Genomic DNA, 20,865 nt, shown 5'->3' on the forward strand with positions numbered 1-20,865 from the left:
TGCGTCTCAGCCTGGGTCTGAGGGGCCACGGCGCCGGCTGGGACTTGCTCAGCTTCACAGCGGATGCTTTGGGCCAAAGGCGCCTACGTACCTCCACCCATTTTTCTGGGTGTCCTTCCATAGCCGACCCGTTTGACCCTCTCCTGCTGCCATCTGGTCCAGACACCCAGCCCTGCTCCAAGCCCGACCTCTTTGGTGAATTTCTTAATTCCGAGTCTCCTGCCGCCACCCCTGCATCCTTCCCCTCGGCCCACAGCGCCCCACCCCCAGCCTGCAGCACCGACTTCCTGCACCTGGGTAAGCACCGAGGTGGCCTGGGGAGGTGGGCGGCGCAGTCACCTGCCGTGGACCCTTGGCCGATGGGGGGCTGCCGTGGGTTCCCCCTCCCCTGGCAGGGTGACACAGCCTGTAGCTGTCCATCCCATGCACTCTGCAGGGTCTTACTTTTTTTATTTATTTATTTATTTATTTATTTATTTATTTATTTATTTATTTATTTATTTAAAGATTTTATATGACACAGAGCACAAGCAGGGGGAGCAGCAGGCAGTGAGAAGCAGACCCCCTGCTGAGCAGGGAGCCCAACGCAGGACTCGATCCCAGGACCCTGGGATCATGACCTGAGCTGAAGGCAGACGCTTCACCGACTGAGCCGCCTAGGCCCCCTCTGTGGAGTTTTAGAGGAGGGCGGAAGGCAGTTTCTGGGGGCATCAGCACGCGGCTGCTAGTCTGTGTGGCTGGCCACAGGGTGGGAGGTCTTTGAAGATGTGTAGACACTTGTTGCTCCATGAACAGCAGCTCTGTTTGCTGACCCCCTCGTCCAGTAGGTTAGTTCAGTGACCACGTGACACATCCATGGGCCCCTGAGGAAGGAAGAAGTGGGTTAGTGTGGGCCAAGCCCAGTGCAGCTCCCTGGGGACCCTGGGGATGCGTGAGCTCAGCCGTGCTCACACATGAGGGGGGACAGAGGGTGCTCTCCCAACCTCCCACAGAGGGGCTTGTGGCTGCCTGCCCCCACAAGGGGATACCCCAGATGGCGCTGCTGTCTTTCCAGGGGATCTACCAGCAGAGCCTGGCAAGATGACGGCCTCAAGCAGCCACCCGGATCTGCTGGGGGGGTGGGAGGCCTGGGCTGAGGCGCCGGCCCCCGTTCCCGCTGCAGAAGGTATGAGCCCAGCCCCATGGAGGCCAGTTCTCAGGTGGGACCCCACTCCCAGAGAAGGAGTGTGGGCCAGGAGGGCTCGGCAGGAGGTGATGTGAGGGGTCCCTGTAGCGCTCCTGGGTGGTGTCCTGTGTCCCACGGTTCCTCTGCCTCCTGGAGGCCCCTGGGGGTCTGTGCCATGGGTGGCATCACAAGGCCACGCCCTGTCCTCTTGGGAACGCTCCAGTAGTGAGCTGCCAGGAAAGGCCTATGACCCGTGTCCCCTCCTGTATTCACTGATGTGTTTGCCCAGGAGCAGCCCCTAGGCTGAGGCTCTTCCTAGGGCTGGATGGTGACTTGAGAGATACTGTCTCTTGATTTGCATTTTTTCATCAGGAAGAAGGTCAGCTGTTACTTTGCAGGTTTTTAGTTATTTGTATTTCTTTCTTTACAGAGGGAATTCAACTTTTTAAGATGTTATTTTTGTACGTATTTATCTATTTAGAGAGAGAAGGAATGAGCAGGAAGGGCAGAGAGAGAGAGAGAACCGCGACGCGGGGCTGGATCTCAGCCCTGAGATCATGACCTGAGCCCAAACCAAGAGTCAGATGCTGAACCAACTAAGCCAGCCAGGCACCTTTGGAATTCAACTTATTTAAAATTGATATATAAGAACTCTTTACATAGGAGCAGCTGCCACTTGTACCAACTATATAGCGTTCCATCATGGTAACGCCTTCAAACCCCAGTGTCTCACCTTCAGAGTACCGTCCAGCTTCTGCCCTTGGGAGGAACATCATAAATCACGTTCACACTTGACATGTGTTCCGGGAAGTGGGACTCCAGGGTCAAGGCCATGCGAATGGGTAGGCTAGCTTCTTTAAGGCAGCAGCTCTGGCTGCACGTACGGCCGTGTCTGAGGCTGGTGTAGGCGCAGACACTAGCTGAGCGCGGCCTCAGGAGCGTCCTGGGGGTGCACCTTCTCATGCCCTCTGCCCTTCTCCAGGTCCCTTCTTCTCTCCAGGAGGCCAGCCTGCCGCCCCTGGCCCCCCAGCCAGCTGGACCAAGTCTCAGAGCCTGGACCCATTTGCAGACCTCGGTGACCTCAGTTCTGGCCTCCAAGGTGACATGTGGGGCCCAGAGCACTGGGAGGAGGTGTAACCTGTGTGGCCCTGCTCCCCTTGCAGGGGCTCAGGAGCCAAGCTAACACGGGAGGCGTCAGGCACGTGTGGGCCGTCTGGGGAGTAGGGACTTGGAGCCGTGGAGGGATGGACAAGACGCCCCCACCCAGCACCTGTGCCTCCTGCCCTTGGCCTTGAATCTCCTGGGGAACGTGTCCTCGCGGTCCCTCTCGTCTCCTCCAGACGCATGTGGGGCATTGACTATTGAGACCATGAGTATCTGAGCGGGTTCCTTATCCCTTGGCAGTCAGCTGGCGGGTGCAACTCCATGCCGGAAGCAGTGTCTGCTGGGAAGGCCCAGGGCAGTGGGGGCTCAGGAGGCAGAGCTCTCCTCCCACCGCAGCTTTGTGGCCGCTCCCCCAGCCCCTCACGGCACCTGGTAAACCTTCAGTTTGGTTTGGAGGCAGATATTCCTTGGTGCTAGGAGAACTCTTGGCACCTTGTACTTTCTTGTTCCCCTCTTGTGATGTGGATTGGGTCTACAGGACCGCCTTTCCTCCACCGGCTCACGTCTCTGCTATATTGGGGCTCACTCTGCGTCTGTCTTGTTGAGCCCCTCTTTCCTAGTTTGAGTAGTTCCTGGCATTTCAGGTTGCGTCGTCTTTCTGAGGGCATTCCTGGGAGTTTGGGTTTGCCCTTGACCTTCTGCGTCTGTGTGGCCTGTGTCTCTGGCCACTCACACGGGCGGGGCGGGGGGGAGCTGCCCAGAGCCTTCTTGGCGGGTGCAGGACCTCTTAGATCCCTAGTGACCCATCCTTGGGCTGGAGCCCGGCGCTCAAGGCTGCATCGGGGCCCTAGGCCCTCCATCACATGCCCTCAGGAATTGGGATCCTGATGAAAGCCGATGGAAGGGAAGGAGAAACAGACAAACTCAGACTCTGGTTGTAGATGTCAGACTCCTCTTGACAAGTGATCGAGCCTCTGGACGTGAGGTTGGCGCAGTGATGGAGTTGCTGGGGGCACCCCCTGCCAGCAGGGCCCCGTGCCCCATGGTGTTCCCAACCCTCGGCACTGCCTGCGCAGACCACACCCTTTCCCAGGCACTTCTGGGCTTTCATGGAGACTGATGGTCCCCCGACCACATGGACTGGACAGTAGGGACAGCAGGATAACCATTCAGTCTTCACGTGCTTCAACGCTGAACAGTAAGTGGGTTATTTAGGAAACAGAATGGCGTGCTAAACCCGGTGAATGTGGACACGGCATGGCTGAGCCGGCACTCGCGGCCTTCTCGTCAGCATCAGGAGCCCTCCCCTCAGCGTGTCTGAAGAGATAGCAAAATAAACCCAAAGCAAACAGAAGGAAGGAAATAATAACCAAAATCCGTGAAGTAGAAAAGTGATGAAACAAAACCTGGTTCTTTGAAAAGATAAGAAAGTTCAAACCTCAGTAAAACCGGCAGGCACAGCTCCCCTGGGACAGATTGAAAAGGGTGATCACACAGGGACATGAGCACATCCCCGCAGATCCCGGGGACCGCGAGGGTGCGCGGCCATGGGTACTAATACTGGTCACGTCCTCATAGCTGGTCCCCGCAAACCGCCATGGGGAGCCTGTTGTGAGAACATCCCCGTGACTGTAAGGGAAACGAGTTCACACTTGAACGTCTCCCAGAAAGGGGACTCTCCAGTCCTGGGTGGGGAATTTCATTGGAGAATTTTACCAAATGTTTCAAGAATTCATACCAATTCCCCAGTGTCTTCCAGGAAATAGGAAGAGGAGGGACTGTTTTCCAGTTGATCTTAGGAAGCTAGTGTTACCCTGATACCAAAATCAGAGTCTGTACAAAAACAGAAAACTGCAAGGTAACATCCCTCATGAGTGTAGACGCAGACTGAACAACACAGTAGCGTAGAGAACCGCCCTCACACGGAGAGTCGTGCACCACAACCAAGGAGGGTCTATTCCGGGAACAAGGCTGGTTCGCCATTCCACAGCTGGGTAACAGGGTCTGCCACATCACGGGCCCAGCAAGAGCAGTCGGCGCCCCGGCCAGCAGTGCAGGGAAGGCTGCTCGTGGTAGGCAACGTGGGCTCGTGTGCTGGGGCTGCAGGGCTGCAGGCGCGGAGCCGGTGAGGACAGCCAAGGCCGTGGCGGATGGAGAAGCAGACCACTCACGGGTGCGTAGATTCCACACGGTTCCTCCCGGAAAGCCCAGTGAGGATTTCCACAGACACGGACAAGCTCATAGTGACGTTTATTTGGGAAGCCAGAGGACCTTGAGTGGCTGAAATATCTGCAATGGAACAGGGGTGTGGGAGGCGTCGCGCACACACACAGCCCCCCCCCCCCAGCTTTGGGCTTAACGTTGTAGCTGCTGAAACCAGCACTGCCTGGTGTCGGAGCCGAATGGAGCAGGGGACCCACAAGTGGACCCACACACGCAAGGCCAGCGGGTTTTTGACAGAGGTGCAAAACCACCGCAGACGGTGCTGGAGCGATGGGCCGTCACAGGCAGAAAAGTGACCTCATCCTCACGCCTCACACGCCGGGGGCTCCACACTAGTGCCGGACTGAAGCGTAAACACGAGACGCTTCAGTGCCTGGAGGAGGACAACATGGAGGGGAAGGTCTCTGGAACCCAGGGCGTGGTTTCCTGTCACCACGAACCACAGTGGAGATAGCAGTGCGTTGCCCGTCGTCATCACAAAGTTTGCTTCACTGAAGTCTGCAGGCTGGAAAGACGAGCTACGGATGTAGAAAACACGTGTTCGAGCCCCATGTTTGCTCTAGAACTGACACGGGGACACATAAGCACAGCGACAGACAAAAAGCCGCCCGCTCACGACGTGGGAGTAGCGTGTGGGGCACCCAGCACAGGGGCCGCCTGGCCGGGGGCCACCAGGGGTGTGGCGTGGCAACAGTGGAAGCTGTGTGGGTGGCCCCAGGTGCTGGTGGGGGTGTGAGATGGCACGGGCGCTCCACCACGGAGCCGGGCGGTTTCCAACCAAAGTGAGTGTGCAGCGACCAGGTATCCCAGAGCCGCGGCAACACTTCGTTCGCGGTGTTCGTAGCAGCTTTGTAACTGCCCCAAACCAGAACCAGCCCTGAGGTCCTCCCGGGGGCCAGGGATTGAACACACCGCGTTGCGTCTGGGCCACAAAATGCTGCTCAGCAATAAAAAGGAGCAGGTCCTGCTTGAGAAGCACCAACTGCAGAGCTGACACTCTGATTCCGTCTCTAGAACATTCTTGGAATGACAGTCTGGGGCAGGGGGCGAGGGGGAAGCAGATGAGCGTTGCGATCTGGTGCTTACGCGCATCTGTGCGTGTGCTCGCCGCAGGCGTGTGCACACACACCTCATGCTGGTGTGCCCGCATCTGTGCACAAGGTCACGCGTGCACATGCACACTCACGCTGGTGTGCCCACATCTGTGCACGTGGTCGTCCGTGCACACGCTCACGCTGGTGTGCCCGCATCTGTGCACGTGGTCGTCCGTGCACACGCTCACGCTGGTGTGCGTGTGCCGGCTGGCACAGCCCAGCTGTGTGAGCTGGGACCCGGGGGCCTGCAGGTGGCTGTGCATCTGTTTCAAAATCAGCAGTTAAAGAAGCAGCTGTGCATCCTGAGGGTGAGTGGGGAGGCGGTGCCTGTGCTTGTCCCCACGTGCGTACACACTGTCCCCCAGCTCCTGTGGACGTGAAGGCCTCAAGACAGCAGCCATCACGTGTTTGGACACTCAACCCACTGTGCACTGTCTCCCCAGGCTCGTCGGCTGGATTTGCTCCTGGGGGTTTCGGCCCCAAAGCAGCCCCCCCTCCCACGGGCGGCAGCTCCTGGCAGCAGACAAGTCGGCCCCGGGCCCCCCAGGCCAAGCCACCCCCCAAAGCCTGTGCACAGCCAAGGCCTAACTATGCCGCCAATGTGAGTGTGATCGGCAGCCGAGAGGAGAGGGGGGTCCGCGCCCCCAGCTTCGGTAGGTCCTGCCTCGGTCTCCTCTGTGTGGCTTTTTCGAGTTTCCTGTGAAGTAGTTACAGCAGCGTCCTGCCCTGTTTGTCCAGCTCATGGCCCGACCTCGGAAAGAGTGTTCAGTGAGGCCCAAGTCTGTTCGCTCAGTGCGGGCCCCCGTGGGGGTGGAGGGGAATGCTGCGGCCAGGACATGGTGGCGAGGCCCACACTGTCCGGGAGCCCGCAGCTGTGTTTGTCGGGACGGCACATCCACGTTGACCCCAGAAGGTGACGCATATCAGCCCAAAGGGTCGTTGAGCTGGAAACAGTTCTGCGGGCTGAGGGCTGTGATGCATGCCAAGTGGAAATGGGCAGGCCGCCCGTCTCTGACTGGAAGCGACCTGGCTGCTTTTCTTCTGAGGCGTCATGGCAGCACCTCATGCCCCCGGGGTGGGTCTCGCGTGCTGTGCACTGGTGGGCAGGGCCCCAGCGCGTTGTCTGTTGGCCAAGCCTCCGTTCTCCCGTAGGTCAGAAGCCAAGAGTGTCCGAGAGCGACTTTGAGGACCTGCTGTCCGACCAGGGCTTCTCCTCCAAGGCCGACAGGAAGGGGCCCAGGACCATGGCTGAGATGCGGAGGCAGGAGCAGGCAAGGGACGCGGACCCACTCAAGCTGAAGGTGAGGGCGGGCTGGGTGCCCCGGGTCTGCGGGTGGGGCGGCTTCACCCGGAGCCAGCCCGCAGCCGCCTCGTGAGACTCCCGACTCCCGGATCCAAGAGGGTCTGTCTTAGTCCAGTGCGCTCGCGGAGACGGCAGCTTCTGTTTAGACCTGGGTGTGCTGTTGGGCGTGGTACAGGCTGACTAAGTGCTTCGCTGCTCTGGAGACCTGACCACATGTAACCCCAGACAGGGCACGGGGTGACGAGGGCCATCTGCTGTCCAGGCTGGCCTGAGACACAGCACTGCCGAGTGGTCGGGGGCCCTCTCTGCAGGACGGGTTCACCGCGTAGCTCTGCGGGCCGTCTCGTCCTCTGCAGTGTGTCGCCAAGCCCAGGGAGTGGTGTCGACTGACAGAAACTGGGGTGTCGGGTCTGTGTCTGGGCCGAGCATCGCACGGTCAGAGCCTTGCTCTGTGTGGTGGGTAGTGTGGGGCCATCGGAAGGATGGTCAGCGGCTTGGCAAGCGGGGGGCCAGAGGCCCTGATCTCTGTCTGCGGTCCACTCTCTGCAGCTCCTGGAGTGGACCGAGGGCAAGGAGAGGAACATCCGCGCACTGCTGTCCACCCTGCACACCGTGTTGTGGGATGGCGAGAGCCGCTGGACGCCCGTGGGCATGGCCGACCTGGTGACCCCGGGGCAGGTGAAGAAACATTACCGCCGTGCTGTGCTGGTGGTCCACCCAGACAAGGTGAGCACTGGGCAGGGGTGCGGGGGCAGGATTGGGGGTGGGGGGAGGATGGGGTGCCGGGAGCAGGTCTAAGGCCTCCTCCCCCCTGGTCCCGCCCCCAGGCCGCAGGGCAGCCCTACGAGCAGTACGCCAAGATGATCTTCATGGAGCTGAATGACGCGTGGGCCGAGTTCGAGAGCCAGGGCTCCCGGCCCCTCTTCTGAGCCCGTTGTGGTCGAGGCTGTGCGTGTGGCTCACAGAGCCGGAAGCTGCTGAGCTCGACCTCCAGGGTCCCGTCTGTGGCCGTCGTGGCGTGGGCTACCGTGGCCACACCCGGATCGCTGTGCCCACCATGCTCAGTGGGCCTGGAACAGACGCCGCTCCCCGGCATGAGAAGAAAAAGCATTCCAAAGCCTCTGATTTTCCTTTTCTTTTTTTAGTCCCAAAGGAAATGTGTTGATTACGCTCCCCCCATAACTGTCACGGTTTGTGATTCATTTCGTTCTGTCCAGTGGCCGTGGCCTCGAGAGCGCCTCTGCTCGTGGTAGAGTGCGCTGCTCAGCTGTCCTGCCCTGAACCCCGTGCGTGAACACTCCCTCTGTGTGTGATCAGCCTGGCGATCGCCTGTACGTAATTAAACTATTTTCTGATGACGCTTGTCTTGGCGCCGTGTGACCTTCTCTGCGCAGCAGTGCCATCATCGGGCTCGTCTCGGCCCCGACCACGGAGATGAGTGCAGGAACCTTGGCTGGCGAGCAGCGAATTCGGGCCTCTGCGGGCCTCCGGGCAGCGTGGCTTAGGGTCTATGGGTCGGCCCTCACCGTGAGCACTGGACAGGCCCCACAGTCACTGCACGTGCCCAGAACAGATACGCCAGTGCTGGCCCGTGTCCTCGTCCCGCTGGGTCCCCCCTCTGCAGAGGGGGGCGGACACGGGCCCTTCGGATGCTGTTGTTGAGGAAATCCAAAACGAGAGCTTTCTTTGATGAGAAGCCTGTTGAGGAAGCGCCGGGTGTTCGGTCCCACGCGGTCACTGTGCATGCGGGCTTGGGGCCTTGGTCAGAAGTGACTTTAGAAGCGCCTGGGGTCATCCTGCTCCTGCCCTGGGCTGGCCCGGGCCGAAGCTGCCACTCCGTCCAGTCAGCGCTGCAGGCCTTGGAGAGCTCGTGTGCGGTCGGTCCCTCTTTATGGAGTCCAGTGCGATGCCGGAGAGGAGGAGGATTCCGTGGACTGGAGGGGTGCAGCCTCCGTCCCGTGTCCTGTTGCATGGGTGGGATGCAGGAGTTGGTGTGGACTTGAACCCTCGGTAAGGCCTGAGTGTGGACCTGGGCTGCTGCAAGCCCAGCAGCAGTGTCCCCAGAGAGGCCTCACCTAGCGTTGGACACTCTGGAAGCTCAGACCCCACCTTCCCCACCAGTGAGCACGCTGGCCCGAGACGCACCGGTCCTGAGGGTGTGTGGCGCACGAGGCCCGGGGCTCAGAGGACAGAGAGGCTCTGGCCGCCTGCCCTGGTCCCGTAGCGGGTCTTGTACCAGCAGGACCAAACCAGAGGCGGAGACCCTGCCTGCCCTCTGGCCCGTGGGCTTGGCCCCACCTCTCCCCTCCTGGTGCCCCCGCAGCTCTGAGTCTGAACTGGGGGGGGATGGGGGAAGGTGCGTCTGGGCCTCCGCACAGTCCCTTTGCAGAGGTGACGGGCTCCCACGGTGCAGCGAGTGACTCAGGCTGGTGCAGGCAGGCTCCCTGTGTTTGTTACGGGTTTGCTGCTATTTTTAGTCTCCAGCTCTTTTAACAAATAATGAGCAGCCTAAGTAGCTTCAGAGATTTCACATCAAAGGCGCTGTGGATCCTCTGGCACCAGGGCCAGACCCGCCAGGAGCCCCTGCCCAGCCCGTGCCACCCTCTGGGGCCTGCAGCACCCCACCCGCCCCTTACCTTCTCCCTTTGACACTGGCCCTAATTTACTGTCCCGGAGTGACATTCCAGAGGTTTCCGCCTGCCTGGCCCTTAGAGCTCTTAGCCTACAGGCCCTGGACCCAGTGTGGGGGCTGCTCCAGTGCCCTGGCCTGTCCCCTGACTGTGGGGCCACAGTGATGAGTAGTCGGGAGCCAGACTGTCGTGGGCCTGGGGTGGCGTGGAGGAGCGATTCCGCCGGCACCGCAGGGTTCCTGCCTGGAGCTGCCTCCCCAGGCTGCCCCCGTCTATAAACCCAGGACCCCATGCCCACGGCACGTCTGCAGAGGATGCCCCCACCCCCAGTGATTGGCGTCCTCAGGGCCAATGACGGACACTGCTCTGCTGGGTGTGTGGCCCACACAGGACGTCCCCACGCCCCCCTCCCTGCCTGCTCTCAGGCTGTGGGTGTCACCCCTGCACCTAGGAGCCAGTCAGCCCCGTCTCTGGGGTCCTGGCCGCGGGGTTTGTGGATTTGTCTCTGTGCCTAGTGACGCGTCCTCCTTCCCGCCAACACCTGCTGTGTGTTTCTTGCGGCTCCTTGGGGGTGGTCCCTGTGGTTCCCGTGCAGGGTGGGTCTGAGAAGTCTTCCGTGTCTCCCTGCCAAGGGGGGCCCCTTCCAAGGATGGGCACACCCTCAGGCAGCGTGGCCTCAGGCAGCGTGGCCTGTGTTCTTGGCTCCCGTTGGAAAACAGCCTTGAGGAGCGCCTGCCTGGCCAGCTCAGTCGGTGAAGCGTGCGTCTCTTGATCTCAGGGTTGTGAGTTTGAGTCCCCGGTTGGGTGTAGAGATTACTTTGAAAAAATAAAATCTTTAGAAAGGGAGAAAGAAAATGACTTGAGTTCTGTTTCTGCTTCATTTCTGGCTAATGTCCATTTTTGGGAAATGCTCGCTCAGTGAATAATTACTGAGCTCCCACCCCTCCAGTGCCTGTGGCCCTGAGTCCGGGGTCCTTGCTGAGGGGCATGGTCCAGTTCGGTTGCCCTGGTTGCCTGCCTGGGGCCTTGGAACAAAGGCCCTAGTCCGGGTCCCCCCAGGGTAGATCTGTCAGGCCGTACAGGGCACTGGAGTGACAGGGTGTGTCTGCTTGGCCTGCCTTACCTGGCCCAGCTGCCATGGGGCTGAGTCCACTCACTCTAGGGTCTCTCTCAGAGACCTTCTGGGACCCCACCCCATTCCCTGCAGCCTGTAGGGTGACCACTGGGGCCTCAGGCCTATGTCCCCGGATCCGCAGAGGGTCCTAGAAGATGCACCCCACCCAGGACTGTGGGGCTGAGAATCCTGGGCTAAGAGGGACCCTCTGTCCTGTCACTAAAGCTAGCTTGGACCCCTAGCAGATGTGGGCAGACCCCAGAGGTGCCATGGGTACTGCCAGGAGCAGCCTGGGGCAGGCAGGCCGGAAGGGGAGTACCTTGGCCACCAGGAGGGCAGAGCAAAGACGTGCACACACGTGTCTGGTGTTTGTGTCCAGCCGAGTCCTGAGGCCCACGCACTCCGGCTGGGAGCATCTCCTGGGTGGCGAGGAAGGCCTGGCAGGGTCTCACGCGAGACAGACTCTGCTGCCCCACCTGCCCTGCCCACTCGTGATGGGTGAGGCCCCTCGGGGAGGAAGACCCCTCCCCCCACCCAGAGCAGTGGGAGGCTTCATTTGGCCTGGTGGGGTGGGGTGGGGGTGGGGCTTGGGGACCTCCAGAGGTGGCCAGAGGCGTGGCCACAGCCCCACCTGCACGGAAGCGCTGAGAGCCGGCTCAGCCAGGGTTGTTGATGGCACGGGTCAGGATTGAACAAAGGTGTCTCCAGGTCAGACGCGGTTTCCTTGGGGGTGGAGAGGCAGGGCTGTCTCCGAGAGGAACTGAGCCCAGTTGTCCAGACCCAGGTCATGGCTGGCCCCCCGTTTGGGGCCTCAGGGCAGGGGAGGGGGTTCTTGCAGGTGGACCCACGCTGTAGGCATGTCACTGGGACTGACGATGTCCGCTGTTTGGACAAACACCTTTCTCTGCTCCATCATCGGGGGGTTGGGCTGTTTGGCTCTGTGTCCCCCCCAGAGGAGCCGCCGGCCTCTCCACGGCCCTCTATACCCTGTTGGTTTGGACACGGGCTTCTTGCCAGGGCGCACGCGGGCTCACACATGTGTTCATGTGCCATCTGCTCCCTGGGCACACGCCTTGCTGACCACCAACGTGAGGGCAGGACGGAGGCCCTTCCTTGGAGCTCGGGGGGTGGGGGGGCTGAGTCCAGAAGCTGTCAGGGCCCTGGGTCATGTCCTGCGGGGACGGGGATGGGATTGGCCTGGGTGGCGTGAGCCCTTCCAGAGAGGCAGCCCCTGGCAGAGCCTGGCTGGCGAGGATTCACTGCCAGAAAAGACCTGGGAAGGACAGGAAGGTCCTGCGTCATGCCGGTGCAGTGACCTTTGGACAGAGGGGGCTCTGGTGCTGAGCTCCCAGGCTCTGTTGCACCCTTCACACACGCAGGCCTTCGGGGCACCGTCAGAGCCAAGAGCGTGGACCACGCCCCGGCTCTTCTCAGGTGCAGGCTGGACACCGGTCTCAGAAATGGAGGGACTGTCCACCCCTGCCTGCCATGGTCCCAAGGACTTCTACTAGGAAGTCCCCCACCCATCTCTCGGCAAGCTGTGCCCTGCGGTTGGGGGACTGTCCTGGGCCCCAGTCTGGTGGGGAGAAAGGTGTTGGGGGAGGAGAGCATCCAACTGTGGCCAGCCCAGCCCCCCCTGCTGCTCCAACAGCCCCAGCACCCACTCTTGGCCTCCTTCCCCCAGGGTGGCCCCTCCACACCTGCAGCCTCGGCTGGACTGCCTACCTGGGGAACCTGTCTCCTTGCCCATAGTGGGCTGTGCAAGCAGGGTCCCTTGGCTCCATTGTCCCCCAACCCCGAGCTGCACCCTCAACCCTGGTTCTGCCTGACCCCGCAGCCAGGATTCACACCCTCGTCCAGGTGGGTCTGACCCTAGCAGACACTCCTCCAGCCACAGCCCCTGGGCTGTTTGCTCTGGGGAATCCGTGTGGGCTGGCGAGGGGCCTCTGGGATGTGGAGATCACAGGGTTGGGGTGGGAGACTGGCCAAGTGGATGGCCATCCATCAGCTGTCCACAAGGGCTGAGGTCAGTGTCAGAGTCTGGGCCTCTATTCAGTCCTCGTCCCCCACTTGGCACCCCTTACGAGCCACACGTCCTAGCTCCAGGCTCACCTGCTGGGTGAAGCTGCCAGGGGGGCATGAGGCCAGTGCTGGCCAGGGGCTGACGGGTCAGTGCAAAGGGGACGCCTGTCCTCAAGGACGGGCTCTGCTTGCGTCGTCATGGCTGGAGGCTGAGCCAGGGCGTGCAGCCCGGGGCCCCTGCCACAGCTCACGTGTTCAGCCACCTCAGCGTCAGGCAGGAAATCAAGCCGTTGTCTGTATGAAGTCTACTAGCTGCCCTTTGAAGCAGCAGAGTCTGACTGACCAGACGGTCCCCAGACCAGCAGCCACCCAGATGCCCCAGGGGAACGGGGTGGGGGTGAGCCCCTATCACGGCAAGCTGAGGACACACACATCCCCAGAGGTCACAGAAGGAGCCCTGGAGCCTGGCGGCCGCATCTCCACCACACCCAGCTCCTGGCCAGCTCTGTCCAGGCCTCTGTGAAAACAGGTGGATGGCCGGGCCGCCGCCAGGCCTCTGCCCTCTCAGGCCCTGCTTACCCCTTCCCAGGAGCTGTAGAGAAGGGGGCAGAGACACACGGAAGGAGCTACTGGGGAGACTCTGGCTGGAGGGGAGGACACCAGTGTGCCCACGGTTAGTCCTGCCCTGCCTGGCATCAGGTGCCATGTTGCGAGCGGGTGAGTGTGGGGTGGCCGGGGGCCTCTAGCCTCTCCTGGGGGAGAGGCTAGGAATTGCGGGGGTCCACAGCTTGAACAGGGTGGGGCACTGCCAGGGCAGCTAAGGGGCCACTGGAGGACAGTGCTACTTGTGGAGGTCACCTGCACTGCCCCCAGGCCCTGACCTAGGATTGCCTCCACTGGCCACCGGGGGCAGGGCACAGATAGGATCATCTTGCTGGACACAGGCCCCCAGGACAGGTAGGAGAGGTAGGAGGTGGTTCCAGACACTCAGCCAGGCCCTGGGGGGGGGGGGGGGCTGAAGGCTAGGGCACCAAGCCTCTCAGGGGGCAGGGCCCACTCCAAGGCTTCCTAGCACCCCGTTGGCCAGGACAAGGCACCCGTCCGCAGTGTGGCCTGGTTGCCTCTTCCACGGGGTCCCAGTGGTCCACGCCGCGTCCCTGCCCTGCTGGCTGGAGCGCCAGCCCCTGGGCGGCCGAGGGGGACGGTTCGTCTCTGGAGCTGCTGCCTGCTTCCTGTTGTTTGGGATGCCTTTCGGTGTTTATTGTCCTATCTTCTTCCTCACACAGTCCTGGGAGTGCCTCCCACCCCAGGTCTGAAGTCCTCCTCCTTCTGGGGAGGAGGCACCGGGTCCTTTACGATTCCCACAGAAGTCCTCGCTTTAGGGCCAGCACGGTGAGGTTGGGTGGGTGGGTTTCCCTCTCCTGAGCACGGAGAGGGGTCACACCTTCCTGACCCCGGACAGGCAGTGTGGGGCCCCTATGGGCATGATGCAGACCCTCCCCCATGCTGGACTCGGGACTTGTTTTCATTCTGCTTGGAATGCGCCCCCCCCCAGGTCTGGGTGACACTGGGTCACTTGGCCTGAAGCCCCAATGTCTGCTGAGGCCTGGCTTACACATCAGCTAATGAAGCCCCCCAGTCTCTGTCCCCCCCCAGTTCCCATCCCCCCCGTTCCTATCCCCCCTCAGCTCTGTCCCCCCAATCTGTCCCCTTGGTCTCTGTCCCCCACCTGGTCTCTGGTCTTTGTCCCCCCGGTCTTCATCCCCCCCTGGTCTCTGATCTCCGTCCCCCCCAGTCCCCATCCCCCCAGGCTCTGTCCCCCCACCCGGTCTCTGGTCTCCACCTCCCCAGTCTCCGTCCCCCCAGTCCCCATCCCCCCAGGCTCTGTCCCCCCACCCAGTCTCTGGTCTCCGCCCCCCCCCCGGTCCCCATCCCCCAGGCTCTGTCCCCCCACCCGGTCTCTGGTCTCCACCCCCCCAGTCTCCGTCCCCCCAGTCCCCATCCCCCCAGGCTCTGTACCCCACCCAGTCTCTGGTCTCCGCTCCCCCCCCCCCCCGTCCCCATCCCCTCCTGGGTATCCCTCACTTGGCTGTGTGGTGAACCCTGCATGGTAGTCCTACCCTCTGCTGCTGTGTCTCGGGCATCAGCTCCTTCTGGAGAAGCTGGGCCAGCAGCAGCCTTTGCCTGCCTTTGTCACGGCAACTGCCCCAGAACAGTGCGTGGAAAGGATGGCAGTTAGCGCGTGGAGCGATGGCAGCGGCGGGGGGGACGGAGGAACAGAGGGTGGCTTGGACTCTGCTGCTGGCAGGCAGTCCTGGTCCTTTGTCCCCTCGGGGGTGTGTCCAAGTGTCCTGCAGGCCTGTGACCCTGAGAGGGCTCCACTCTCCTGGGTGGGTGCAGGCCCAGGCTGTCCACTGCTAGGGCCTCCCCGTCCATCCCAGACCACGCAGGAGCCCTTGAAGCTGTCATGTGCGGGTAGGGTAGAGAGACAAAGGGCAGAAAGCCTGGTTGTGGGTCTCGCTGTGGTGTGAGCGTTCCCACGGAGGCTGATTGCAAGCCACCGACGGGAAATCACCAAATGTTGACCCCTCTCCAGCTTGGCGCCCTTGCTGGGCACAGGTCAGGCTACAGAGACCTCAAACTCCCACTGAGAAGGAGCTGACCCTGCACCCCCACCCAGGGCCTTGGGCCACACCCCACATCGAGGCCCGCAGGGGCAGTCCTGCAGGCAGTGAACTAGCCGCCTGACCTTCCCAGCCCCTGGACCCAAGCACAGCCAGAAGGGCAAGACCCAGGAGGCAGGAGGACCCAGCTAAGGCCTGCACCTCCTTCCCCAAGTGAGCCAGTGGGCATCCCAGCAGGACCCCGGGGGCCTCACCGCACTCCGGGTGTCACCGGACAGGGGACCTGGCTCTCTCAACCACTGGGCAGCCTTGGCCAGAGGCGTCCTGCTTCTGTCTGGGGCTTGTGTTCCTAAAAGGGGTTTCTCTAGCCTGAAGCACATCTGCCAGGGCTAGCACTCTTGCTGGCTGGCCGAGTCCTGGCGGGATCAGCGTCACTGGCGGAAGCCGCCCCGCCAAGCCTCCAGGGGACCCTGTGCACGTCCCGCCCCCACCCGGGAGCCCCAGAGGCCCTCTCAGCACCCCTGCCAGCCCACGTGTGTTGTGGCTCGTGGCTGTGCCTGTGTGGGCAGGCGTCCCGTGTCCGGGGCCTGAGCCTGGCCTCAGGTCTGGGCTGGGGAGTATGGTGCAGAAGAAGGTTCTATCACGAGGACCCACTGGGCTTGGTCCCCGAAGCAGGACCAGTGGCCTCTGGGGTGGTGCAGAGTGAGTAGGATGGGGGTGGAGGGTGGGCAGGACGACTTGGGGGGCCATTTGCGGAGCAAGCTCATCTGGTCTGGTGGGCGTCACACGACAGGTTCCAGGGAGGGACTGTTGGTCAGGGGGTCAGGGGCCCAGAGCCCCGGGGTGGGCACCTGTGTGGATGTTACCCTAAGGGTTAGAGATGCCCCAGGGCATTCACCCAGCCTGGACATTTGTTTCGGGGCCCACCGTCCTGGTGACTATGGGGGAGACTCTGGTGTGACAGGTGCAGACATGCCCAGGGCCAGCCGAGAGCATCTGGGCCCAGCCCACCGGGCTCTGGAGCTGCAGTGAGGGGCACGAGGGCCCCACGGGAGGCCTGGGCTTCCAGAGGGTAGAGGCCTTCAGAAGCATGGCCTCTCTGGGAGCAAACTCATCCCTGCCCCATTGCCCTCCATCCTCCTGTCCCTCACCCAGGCTGCCGATGTCCACTTGGGGCTGTCCTGGTGCCCTGTGCAGCCCCCCCCCACGGCAGCCGGTGAGAGGCTGAATTCTGTCTCCAAGCCACACGTGGTAATTTTATGTTGGGGCACAGAGGGGTTGCTCTAGGCAAGCAGCCTGCAGCGGGAGGGGGGCGCCTCACAGCCACTGCGGACCCCTCCTTACTTTCCCTCGGCCCCCGCACTGCCCCCTTCTCTGAGCGTCTCTGAAAGGCCTGCCTTCCCCGTTCTGATAAAATACCCTGCAGGTGACCCAGAGAACGCACAAGCTTGGCCCCCACCCAGGGCTGTGGGTGCCGCGGCTGTGAGCCTGGGAGGAGGAAGGCGCGGGGCCACGGCGACACAGGCATGGGGGCTGGGGGCTGGGGGGTGAGGTGACCTTGGGCTGGGGCAGGGGGCCCCGCGAGGGAAGGCGGACAGCGTCACAGGTCTGAAGGGGGGGGAGCCACCACTGTGCTCTGAGCCCAGATCCTGGACCAGCTCCTCAAGAAAGTGGGTCCACAGGGCTCCTGGTGGGGACCAAGGGGTCCCCCTTGTCTGTTGGGAGTGGGGGCAGGGCCTCTGTGGAACCAGATGGTTGGGAAGAAAGAGCATTTCTTCACAAGACCCTGGCGGGGCACTGTGTGGCCCAGCACCCAGGACGGAGCAGGGGTCTGAGGAACAAGCCGGCACCCAGGCTGGGCAGCATCTGCAGCTTCACTCCTAGGAGCCCACAGGGATGAGCTCCCAGCTGCTGACCCCACGGCCAGCTGGGCCCTAAGGGTAGGTGTTTCCCAGCCACGGTGGCAAGCGAAGGGGTCACGGCATCAGGGAGGCCCTCAGAGCTCCAGCCCCAGCTCTGATGAGAGCCGTGGTCTCACTTTGCTTTTGTGTCTCCCATGGTACTACCTTTCCAGCAGTAATGAAATCCGGCAGGAGAGCGGCAGTTTGGATGGTGCCGGCGTCCGGGACTGAATCATTCAGTATGTTAAATTATTAAGCTTGCATCTGAAGTTTCTAGGCAAGCCCACGTGAGCCAAAAGTCCCTCCCAGCCCCTCCTGAGGGGGCTGCAGCCCCCTGCCAGACCCCACCCCAAAACTGAAGAACAACGCCAAAAACTCCTGAAGGCGCTTCCAGGGCCCTCTCCGAGCCAGAGCAGGATGGTGTCCTGGGGTGCGGGAGCCACGGCCCGCCCTCTGTGGGACAGATGGGACTGGCAGGTGCCTGGCCTCCCTGGAGGGAGCAAAGGGGCACCTGCAAGGGGCTTCTGGGGAGGGCTGGGGCAGGGTGGCCGGCTCCTCTCTTCTGCCATCTGGAGTGACTCCGTGGGGGCTACAAAGGGGACTCTGGATGGCAGGGGGTCCAAACCCAGCATCCTGTGGTCTTCCGCACAACCTTCTGGCCTCAAGGGGCCAATTTCTGGAGGGTAATGCATTTCAACAGCATGCAGAGGGCTGAGCTGGGGGCTGTACCCTGTGCTGCCAGCTAGCCAGGGTCCCACCGCCAGGCCTTGGCTGTGGCCAAACACGCATGTCCCAAATGCTAACCTCTTGGTGGGACACCCTTCCTGTCAGGTTGGCTCCCCAGAATCCACCCCCCGCCCCCAGTACTACCACCATTCCCCTCCTCTGTGCCCTGACACCTTCCTGGGCTTCTGAACTCCTGGATCTTCCTCAGCGATTTGGAAGTTTCCTGCTAAGCTCCTGCTTCTCTGTGGCTGGCTGCAGGTCTGGGGAACGGTTCACCAGTACCCAGGTCCTCTTCCGGGCACTCGCGGGGCCACAAATCCTACCACATGCAGCACTGCCTCCCCCACCACGGGAGCAGACCGGGCAGGGAGCAGTTCGCAGCCAGTTCACCTCATGTCCTCACCACCTGCCCAGAGCTGGCCCTTCTTGGGCTCCACAGCTGCCCAGCCTCCATCTCCCAGAGTGCGGCCCCAGCCACTCTGATCCCGGACCGTCTATTTGCCCTGGGAGAGCCTGAGTCCTGGTTGGGCCACCCACCTGGGCCTGGGCACCTGTGAGAACTGAGGAGGGTCACTGCGTGGGTGGTGAGTGTAGGAGGGGGAACGACAGAGAGACAGGGAGGAACTGGGAGGGCAGACAGCACCCGTGGGCCCCTGGCTCAGGGCTGTATGTGCTGCTCAGCCAGGCCCCGATCATGACTGAGGACCTCTGTACTCCTCTGTTCCATGAGCCTACACTGCCCTGACTCCACACAGGCAGGAGGACCCTGCCCAACCTGGCTGCCCTAAGGTCAACGGAGTATCTCCTGCATGGCTCATGAGGGCACCTGGGGGCATTGGTTGTGGGTCCTGCTGTGGACTCTGCTGAGGTCACCGCTGGGTCCTCCGAGGGGTGGACACAGGAGACCTGGTGGGGTTCATCCCCCAGGCCCAGCTGGCGGCAGGCGTGGAGGGAAGAGGCTCCTGTGGGGAGAAGTGACTTCTCTCTCCTGGACCATACCTCTCCCTCCAGCATCCACACTCAGGTTCTGAGCACATTGGAAAGGCCAGGCTGGGCAGATCCTGAGCTGGGGCTCGAGGCCCCTGGGAACAGCTGACCACAGAACGCCTGTCCCCAGACCCGCTTAAGGCCCAGAGCTCTAAGCCACCTCTTGAGAAGGGTCAGGGGAAAGACGAGATGTGACTCATATTCCTGGTGGGGGGCAGCCTGGGCAGGCCAGCTCAAGGGGCTCCCTGCAGCCCTGGCTTGAGTCTTATGTCCTGTCCCCAGGTGCCCCCTTTGGGGAGCACCCCCCTTTCACCTCCTGGCCCAGATTTGAGTGACAGGACCTGTCAGCAGGAGAAAGTGAGAATGTTGAGGCCAGATCTCAGGGCCCTGGGATCCAGAGAGGCTGCAGGTGTACGTGTCCTCAGCGGTAGTTGGGCCTCCAAGGTGACTAGGAACCTCGCTAACAAAAGTGGCCGCTGAGTGGAGACTGACCCTCACTCCCAGGGAGTGGGCTGACTTCCTCCATACGCTCCCCTCGGGCCCCTACCAGGCCACAGCCAGGCACCGTAGGGCCTGGAGATGGTCAACGAGGCGTGGGAGCTGGGAGCCGAGGTCACAACAGGCTGGGAGGAAATCAGCGGTAGTGGGCCTGCAAGTCTCCGGGGGCGACTGAGGGCAGGGGCGGAGCTGAGCAGGGGGTGTGGTCTCCGCGGGGTGGGGTGAGGGGCAGAAGCCTCTCCTTCCCGCCCCCCCCCCCCCGGGGCCCAGCAAGTCCTGACGACTCAGTCGGGAAGGGACGGTGACAAGTTAATGCAGTAGCCCCAGGGTTGTCTGCCCACCAACCAAGAGGTCAGCCCTGGGCCGAAGCCCGAGCAACATTTCAGCCCTGCTGCTCTTTGAGACCCGGACCAGGCCGAGCCGCAGCCCCTCCCCATAGTGCCAGCCACAATACTCGCTTGCCCGGGCTGCAGGATGGGGTCTCCCGACCCCCGGGAGGGGCTGCGGGACTGGAGGCGTAGCCTCCGACCTTGCGGCGACCCGGCTCTCCCCGCAGTGCGGCTTCTGCCGCCGGGGAAATCCCGGAGGCCCGGGGGAGGGGGCGGCCGCGGCGGGGGCGGGGCTGCGGGGACAGCCGGGGCGGAGCGGCCCTTGTCTGCAGTGACCTTCACGCGTCCCTGCCCCGCGAGGGGCCGCCCGCCCTCCGCCGCCGGCGCCAGCCGCACTCTGCGCCCGTCTCCCCCGCCGCAGCCGAAGGGTCGGGGGTCTCCGGCCACCGTCCCACTTAAATGAAACTCGGGGTGGCTTCCTCCCTCTCTCGGACGCTATTACACTGAAAAATAGGTCCGGGCCGGTCTGCGGTTCTCTCTCCGCCAGGGGTTGGGTGGGTTTTCAGAGTCTGGGGGCTCCCTTCTCCCGCCCTGGGATTCGGAGGGGCCGGAGAGCCTAGGGGTCGGGGTCTCGGGCAGCGCTCAGGGGCATTCGTCTGGGTCCGGATCACTGTTGCTCACGCGATGGGAACCCCTTCCCCTGCGCGCCCGGGGGGAGTGGAATGGGGAGGGGAGCCGCGACCCCCAAGCCCCAGGCCTCTCCCCTCCGGCCGGAGAAGAAAGAGCTTTTGCCAGAGAGGGTCGCGCACGTATGGGTCCCACCTGCGCTCACAAGGTGCCCCGCACGGGCGGGGGCGTGGGGGTGCGGGACCCTGTCTGCGAGGAGGGCGACCCCCGCCCGGGTCCACACCGAGGAGGTCGGATGTTGGGGGGAGCAGTGTCTGGGATTCTACGCCGCTGGGCGGGCGGGGGTTGCAGGCGCCGGCTCCGAGATCCCACCGAATCCGGCGAGGGGGCAGGGTTTGGGAGTGGAGAAGGGGGCGCGGCTCCGTCGCTCCCGCCCCCGTCCCCCGCGGGCGCCCGCCTCGCCGCTGCGGCCCCGCCCTCGTCGTCACGCTCGGACGCGGGCGGGGGGCGGGGTGCGC

General features: G+C 62.7%; 1 protein-coding gene across 4 annotated transcripts in view; it reads left to right on the forward strand.

The window, feature by feature from the left end:
* Positions 1 to 8,247, forward strand: part of GAK (cyclin G associated kinase) — a 56,073-nt gene extending 47,826 nt beyond the window's left edge. For all 4 annotated transcript variants that reach the window (XM_045774732.2, XM_045774734.2, XM_087864370.1 and 1 more), the window contains 7 exons: positions 124 to 297; positions 1,055 to 1,165; positions 2,148 to 2,264; positions 6,030 to 6,239; positions 6,739 to 6,887; positions 7,439 to 7,615; positions 7,717 to 8,247. In XM_045774732.2, coding sequence (XP_045630688.1) covers positions 124 to 297; positions 1,055 to 1,165; positions 2,148 to 2,264; positions 6,030 to 6,239; positions 6,739 to 6,887; positions 7,439 to 7,615; positions 7,717 to 7,818 — 1,040 coding nt within the window. In that variant the 3' untranslated portion in view covers positions 7,819 to 8,247. The remainder of the gene's footprint in view (positions 1 to 123; positions 298 to 1,054; positions 1,166 to 2,147; positions 2,265 to 6,029; positions 6,240 to 6,738; positions 6,888 to 7,438; positions 7,616 to 7,716) is intronic.
* Positions 8,248 to 20,865: the final 12,618 nt, after the last annotated feature.

Source organism: Ursus americanus, chromosome 8 (genome assembly GCF_024610735.1).
Source record: "Ursus americanus isolate L20-20 chromosome 8, mUrsAme1.1.p, whole genome shotgun sequence".
NCBI classification, from domain to species: Eukaryota; Metazoa; Chordata; class Mammalia; order Carnivora; family Ursidae; genus Ursus; species Ursus americanus.